This window comes from Sinocyclocheilus rhinocerous, unplaced genomic scaffold (genome assembly GCF_001515625.1).
Source record: "Sinocyclocheilus rhinocerous isolate Xijiao unplaced genomic scaffold, SAMN03320098_v1.1 scaffold1170, whole genome shotgun sequence".
In the NCBI taxonomy this organism is placed as follows: Eukaryota; Metazoa; Chordata; class Actinopteri; order Cypriniformes; family Cyprinidae; genus Sinocyclocheilus; species Sinocyclocheilus rhinocerous.
This window is the reverse complement of record NW_015652163.1, coordinates 348279-356376: the sequence shown is the minus strand read 5'-3', so window position 1 is coordinate 356376 and position 8098 is coordinate 348279. Positions and strand designations below refer to the sequence as shown.

Sequence of the window (8098 nt, the reverse complement as noted above, 5' to 3'; positions counted from 1 at the left end):
TTCATAAACAAATCTAATAGAAATGTATGGATATATGCTTGACTGTTTATGTTAACATACATGTTTACATACAGATGTTTTGTGGGGAAAGACTATTCAACCAGTATTATATATTTTAATCAACATGATATAAGTAATTGATAATATAGGAAACATCAGAAAATTGTATATAACTGCATGAACAACCACAGCATTGTTCAAAACAATGAGAAATTGCTTTTATGATGTGCACAGGTGACTACTGTAGATGACGTGGAGGTTGAACAAGTATTTTTGAGAATTTTAGTTGCCATCTGAGAAATGTAAAGACCGTCTAAGAGAAACTGTAAAAATATTAGTATATAAATAATACTAGAATAACACTATTTTAATCTTATGATTTATATTTAATAATAGTTTATTATTTAGTTAAAAAACACTCATTCTAACATTATTCAACACTGAAGATTCATCTTTATTGAAAAAAATAAAAAAATTAACTAAATGAAAAGAAAAACTATTTCAATTGGGAAGGGCAATAATGCAGTTTCTCACATACAAGAATGAACTGAAATTTCATTTCTCGATTTTGAAATTGCACATTAAAGTACATCAAGGGGCTGTTATACAGAACCATGAAGTTTCAGTTGCGCTCTTGTTACACCTTGCACAGTTGCAGCTTGCGCATTCTGTCTTGCAATATACGGTCTTCTGTGATGAATTTGAAGTCACACACCTTACATTCTGGAATCATGACAGCATTAATTACCATACATTGTAATTACTGTGCAAAAACATAATTTAATACACTTCAGCACTAGTGTACAAAAATATGGTCCAACTCAAATGAAACTTTCTCACACCATTTCAACTGAAAATGAACATTAAGAGCTGTAACAGATGGACAGTTCATATATCTGCTGCTATGACCTGCATATGAATTAGTCTGTCGTTTTATAGATCACTTAGCAATGTGGTATAATCTTTGTTGCATGTGCGGCATTTCTGGATATCTACTGTATGCCAATAAAATGAAATGCACAAAATGAGCATACTCAGAATTTGAAAACAGAAAAAAAAAAACAATCATGAATGCTCATACTAACAAACATACCCATTTTAATTGGTTTTAAAAATATGTCACAAAATAAAAAAGACAGTCTACCAACAGCTCATATCAAACTGATGCCTCCTAAATGAAATCCCACTGACAGCTGAGTTGCACTGTGATATTTTCTATTATTAAAATTTCATTTGTTTTATAAAGAAACGGTAGAGCTTTAAGATCTAAATCTATCTTGTCTTTCCCTTACAGCAATACTTTCACATTTCTTTTGATGATGCTTGATTATCTTGATAGACATGCCACTCCACTGCAATTCACTGATGAGGTCAGTGCTTTTGCCCAGGGAAGGTGTTATAAGATAAAGTGAGAGTCTTATCTGTCTGCCCTTACAGCTCCTTTCTGCCACAGGCTAACCTTTACTTTGCTTTCTTTTACCAGATGATGTTTCATTTCACCTTTGCCTTGAGTTATGGCTGGCACGGTAGACACAACCTCTGATGGAGGACAAATGCAGCATGCTTTTAAGAAGGTCTTAAAATCAAACTCCAGGTAGTGGTCTTAAATAAATGCTTGAGGAGAAACAACAGCACATAAAAAAGTCAATTCAATATAATGCAGCCATTGAGCATTTCTCAGAAATGGGTCTATTAGGACTGGACTGATCTATAAAACTCAGCAGACCACTCATGTGTTTTTATGCCAGGATTTGGGTTGAAATCAGCAGACGCAGGTCAATTATAATGCAGTTTCTTCTTTGTGGGGCTTTTCTATAAATCATTAAAACTATCATGGCTTGGTTCTGCAAAACAATACCATCAACATGCACAATTGTGTGAATTGTGGGTCAGAAAAAAACTAAACGAAACAAAACAAAAAAACATTGGAAACAAAGAAACAGCGTCACCAAAGATTCATTGTTAATTTTTCTTTCTTACCACATTTGGTTGTTAATTCACAGAAATATTATGTCCCAATTTAAAAGGTATAGCATACAGACTCATAGTGACTGCTGCTCCCACCCACCTTCCCAGAAAGCAGCAGATAATTTCATAAGAATGAAAAGAAAAAACACAAAAGCTCCTTTTGTTGGCCAAGCCAGCTCTCTGTTATCCCTGTGCAGGAATCTCCTCAGTTCATCCAGAGAGGTGCCAACGGTCTGTTTGTGCATCTCGGGTGGTGTGTAGTACGATGTGCTCTGTTCCAGTAGCTTATCTTTACTTGTATCCGAACCCAAATGAAGGAGTGAACGCACTGAGGCACAGAAAACAAAACGCAGATTGCTCCACAAATGGACGGACACATCAAATTCTTCCAATCGATGTCTTGGAGGCAGTGCTTAACTATCAGTTACCTCATGCCTGGATACGATTTTGTTAGAAGTTTAATCCAATTGTAATCCACGTTCCACGGTTTTCAAAGGCAGATGGAGCCATATTCCTTGGCAGGGTAGAGGACAGTGACTGGGACGGTGATAGTAAACACAGCTGCTGCAGTGGCAGGTGCAAAACACAAGATTGTGTGTCGGACAAGCTTAGCTTGACTGGAAATGAGTGAAACAAGTGGAAAAACTCCTATTTTTATAACTTTTGAACCACCAAGCATCGAGTCTTTAAGGATGTGGGGCTGATACGCTTTAAAAGAAAGTTTCTCATTCCCATATTCCATTTTTGTACTTGGTCACCAGTTTGAATTCATATATTTATATCCATTTATATATATTTATGTATATTTTATACAGTTAAAAACACCATGGAGATGACAGACTATTTGGTTTCTTTTTCTAAGTTTCTCCTTAAATAAATGCATATAAATAAATTATCTTTTCACATGTTCGAGACTCCTGTTCGTCACTCTCACGCTATCGCCCACAGCACGTCCTCAGAAATTCAATCGTAGCTTTCAGTGGTATCCCAATGTTGGCGGAGTATTCTGAAGCCCAAAGACACACATTTGTGGTTAGTTCTGTCAACCCCTTCTCATTGGCCAGGCTTTGTGGCATCTTTGTGCGTGTCTCTGGGGCTCACTAACTGAGTTTCCGTGGGCCCAAAAGAAGCCACTCCCCCTTGTCCACCCCCATTTGCTAAAAGGATGCACACAGTCTCTTTGGCCCCCTGAGGGACGGAGCTACTGATGTCCTCCTGCTTCCTCTGGGCATGTGCTAGTGCTCTGAGCTGTTCCTGAGCCTCGTGGAGTAGTGAGGCCACTTCCTCCTGTGTACCAGCCACTCGGTTGGAGACCGTTACGTTAGACTGTTGATCAACGGCCGAAGCTTCCTCTGTGCTTTCCAGAGGACTAGAACGGTTGCTTCCAGCACTAGGGGCGGTTTGCATACACGATACCTCATCCTGGTAGAAGTGGACAGAGGGGATGATTGGGATAGAGCAGGGACGGTAGGGAGCAGGAGGACTTTGGCTGGAACCGCCTGACCTGAGGCTCCTAGCACACCTGTGGTCTAAATGGCTGCTGCAAGATTTTGAGGATTGTGAGGCTTGCATATTGTAAAAGGAATCCTGATGTAGGTCGTTACCTGGCCCGGAGAGGTTCCTGTAAAGAAAGAGGAAAAGATGACAGACTGTGAAATATAGGGGGATTAAGGAAAAGACAGGGATATACTGAAAACGATTAGAGTGCCATGAAAGAGGTTTGTTGAATCTCAAAAAGGATTGATACATATTCTGAAAGCCGAATAAAGCTCAAGTGTGTAATTTCTGCGCCTGTAGCATCAACAAACAGAATTGTGAAAATAATGACTGGTTCAAACAGGTTCCCAAATACTCTGTCACTCTTGTTGACAGCAAAGTCCCTTTTCAAGGAAAGGCAGTTCACTAAGCAGCCATATTGGCTACACCTCCAGGCCGCTATTTCGGGCATCCGAGACCAACTATGCCTATCTACTTGAATAGGGAAATACTGAACTCTCAAAAACTTAAAACTGCAAATCCTCATTTAAACATTTCCAACCCAGCAACAAAATCTGACAGGAACTGACCCATGGATTTGGTTTCTCACTCTCAAATAGCATCAAAAAAGCGTATTTTTCAAGTTGATTCAGCCGTTGCACATGTGCAGTCCCAAGTGCATGTCTCAGGACATTACCTGTTTCTGTGGGAACCAAAGCCTCAGGCGGCAGATACAATGGTGTGATGTCTTTACCAATTGCTGGTTAGCTATTTAATTTATAAAGCGGGACTTGTTCTGCCATATTGCGCATTGCATTTTCTCCCACGTATAGTAATTTTAGTGAATTGTCTTGGTAGTACAGTGTTACTATTAGTCAGTCAACAAATAGTCCTGCCCCAAATGTGCGTCATTGGTTGAATCAGTGTTGCTATTATTGGGCAGGTTGTGATGCTCAAACAAACAGATCAGCATTTCTTTGCTGTACAGAGTCTGTTGCGTACACTTTTTGTCAAACTATTGCTTACTTATAGATCTCTGCTAGGATACAAGAATGCATTTCAACATATTAAAAAACATGAATTTGCACAGCAGACACGGTGTCTTATAATATCTTACATAATAGATGATAACATTATATTGCATTCTTAAAGAGGCATATAAAACAAAGCAAGGATTTTTGTACATGTTGAGGCTATTAAATGTTGAGGAAATAAAACAATTACTACACACTCAGGTATCTCAGGTTATTAGCTATTCAACGTTTCTTTGATCTGGATTGTAGCCCAGTGTCTTCTCTGGCTCATAATCGTTTAGTTCAGCTGGGCATTAGCTGGCTTCCAGATTCAGAACTTGCTGCTCCCACGGCAGTCATTCTTAAGTTAATCTTCTGACGAATTCTTTTAAAATGGATGAAAGCAGAAGTTCCATCCTAGCAGACCTTTGGTAAACTAATCTCTCAATTTAGGAGCAATCGGTATTGTTCCCCTGATTCATTATCTTTGTGTAATAATTCATAATCCCTGACAAAGAATGGCTTTTCTCATAGCATCAATATTTAACCAAGCACTGCTTTTTCTGATAATGACCGAGTCAGAGTTAAGCCTCAATCAAGGGGAGGCAAATTGTCTGATTCTATTTTCTATAAAACAGACGATATGACAGCAATGTCAAGTATTTCAGCAGGCCATGGATCATCATTCCTGGAATATCAAGACTTGGAAACAGTTAAGGATGCATGGATTTTGCCTGAGTTTGTAAGATTTTGCTTAAGATTAGAGATCATGATTCAATATAATGTGATCATTTACTGAAATCCTCAATGTCAACAGAAAAGAGAGCTTTTTTGAAGGTGGCTAGAAAGTCATGTGATTTTAATGAAACTCCTGCTGAGCACATTTCTCCAGTGACCCTCTCTCCACCTCCTCCAGCTGCACATATCTAGACCTTTGACTATATGATGAAAAGTCTGGTCTGCAGCTTATTCTGCCTACAGAGAGGAAGAGACTGTCATTTAGGGGTGGGTTCCCCTCAAAAAACAACAAACCATACTGAAAAGTGGGAAAACAGCAGGAAAAAGTTTCATGTTTCATGTGTTGTTTCATGTCGTTTCAAACCCATAAGACCTTTATTAATTTTTGGAACACAAATTAAGATATTTTTGATGAAGTCCGCAAGCTTTCTGACCCTGCATAGACAGCAACACAACTACCACTTTCAAGGCCCAGAAAGGTAGTAAAGACATTGTTAAAATATCCCATGTGACATCAGTGATTCAACCGTAATGTTATGAAGCTATGAGAATACTGTTTGTGAGCAATGAAAACAATTTCTTCTCTTCCGTGTCAGTCGACGCGCGTTCACAAGAGTACCACAATGCATGCAGCGTTCTGACGTAGAACCCAGATGCGCTGTGCCTTGTTTACATGCAGAGGAATGCACATGCATACGTAGTGGTACTGTTGTAAACATGCCTCGGAGACTGCCACGGAAAGGAAGAAATCTTTAAATAAAGTCGTCATTTTTGTTTTCTTTGCATACAAAAAGTAATGTCATAGCTTCATAACATTACGGTTGAACCACTGATGTTACATGGACTATTTTAACAATGTCTTTACTATCTTTCTGGGCCTTGAACGTAGTAGTTGTGTTGCTGTCTATGCAGGGTCAGAAAGCTCTTGGATTTCATCAAAAATATCTTTATTTGTGTTCCAAAGATAAATGAAGGTCTTACATGTTTGGAACGACATGAGGGTGGAGTAATTAATGACAGAATTTTAATTTTCGGGTGTACTATCCCTTTAACAACAGTCAGCCAATCAGATTAAAGGCTAGCCAGGTTGAAAGAGACACTGTGTATCTTATATAAATGTGATGCTCTCTGTATCTCAAAAAGACTAAGATAATTTCCTTCTATTTTAATTGTTACAGTGTAAACAAGTAGGAAACATCACTTTTGAGGGTTAGTAGGTGACATCCGAAGGAAGTGATACTGCTGTACAGTAACCTTATTTCTTGCAATGCTGTTAGTCCTCATCATATCATGTAACAATTTCAGAGACCTGCATGAAATGTATTAGGCTGAAAGGAAAACAGCTCGAAGGGTGTCATTGTAGTGGAATATATTCGGGCCATGTTTTGAAGTCCTGTATAATGAACAGCCCGCATCTTTAAAAGCCTCATACTGAAAACACTTTAATGAGCAAACACTCGCTGTAAGAGAGAAATGCAGCTGATGAGGTCAGGCTTTAGAAACCGACTTTGTCCAAAGAAAATCGGCTACTGGGAAAATAGCCTTGTGTCAATGACCAGATAGGAGGTAAGCCACAAACTGGGAATTTAAGTCCTCTGGATAGTTTTATACATAACAGCAGAACTTAATATGAGTAAGCAATTATAAATGTTGTCTATATACTTGCTTAAGCACTCAGACGACCCAGAGAGGGGGTTGACAGGTACCTTTAGTATACCAGGTATTTACCTATCTAAAAATACCTGGAACAATAACACCGTGCGAAATCTGTTCCCCGCGTAAGCCATTTTTTGTGAGAAAACAGCATGCTTTCTGGGACGGAAGGAATGAGACGGCCACGATTTTTTTCTGCTGTCATATGCAAAACAGTTCTATCTCTGTCTCTCCCTCCCTCTTTTTTCTGTCACTCCTCTCCTGTCTCGCTCCCACTCGCTCCTTCTCTTTCCTGTCCCGTTTCCCAGCCTGTCTCTATGGTAACAGAGCTCTCTCCGGCAGAGGAATATTCTTATGCAGGCTTGAAGGCTGGAAATAGGTCAGTGCTGAGACCCTGTTGGAGATTTTAAGGCGAGGTGGAGTCTTCCACACTACAAAGCCATCCTGTAGAGCAAATGAGGACTAACTGGGCCAGGATAGCCTATAGTGTGTGAGAGTTGATGGCTGGCCCATTCTAGCAAACTCATCCAGGACTGCCCATTCCATTGATATATCACTGGCTGTTTAATTGGCTATGACAGTGTGGTTTTTATTAGCTGTGCTGCTCCTGGAAAAGGCAGCACTCCCCAGTGCCCTCCTGTCTCAGTGAGTCATGCCTGCATACAGAACTTCAATAATACAGCTCAGACAAGCTCGCTTGTTGCTCTTGCAGCCAGCATAGAAACAAAGGCATATGCTCGCCACTAAAAACTTGGGAGCAATTATAAAACGAGCTTTATGGCAAAACTTGGGAGCAATTATAAAACTGGCTTTATGGCACATACACAAAACTATTAAAGATATACTCTGCGTAAATGTATTTTATCACACATTAAAAAGCCAACCTTGCCAGTGACATACCACCAATCTTGGAACCTCTCTTGAAACCATGAGACGGGACCCTGTCCACAAGTGGTGACATCATGCAGTAAAGTTTGCACTGGATGTTGAATTAGGTTTGCAAATGGAGATAGATAGTTATGTTATTTTGGGCAAACTAGCCCTTTCCTAAATAGTTTTCTCTTTATTTATCATTTTATGTAAGCGCCCCCTTGCATCATTGTTTTTAATTTGCCTTCATAAGAGTCAATTGTTGTATTGCTTTGTTAATGAATCTGACTAAAAACTATTAACTTAAAAAAATTGGTTCATAAGAATCCACTGTTTATGTATCAGACAAGAAAAAAAAAAAAAAAAAAAAAAAAAGGAAC

General features: G+C 39.1%; 1 protein-coding gene across 1 annotated transcript in view; it reads right to left on the bottom strand.

The window, feature by feature from the left end:
• Window positions 1-2424: 2424 nt before the first annotated feature.
• LOC107713883 (pro-neuregulin-3, membrane-bound isoform-like) overlaps window positions 2425-8098 on the bottom strand; it is a 56135-nt gene continuing 50461 nt past the window's right edge. The window contains exon 8 of the mRNA XM_016519529.1: window positions 2425-3589. Coding sequence (XP_016375015.1) covers window positions 3022-3589 — 568 coding nt within the window. The 3' untranslated portion in view covers window positions 2425-3021. The remainder of the gene's footprint in view (window positions 3590-8098) is intronic.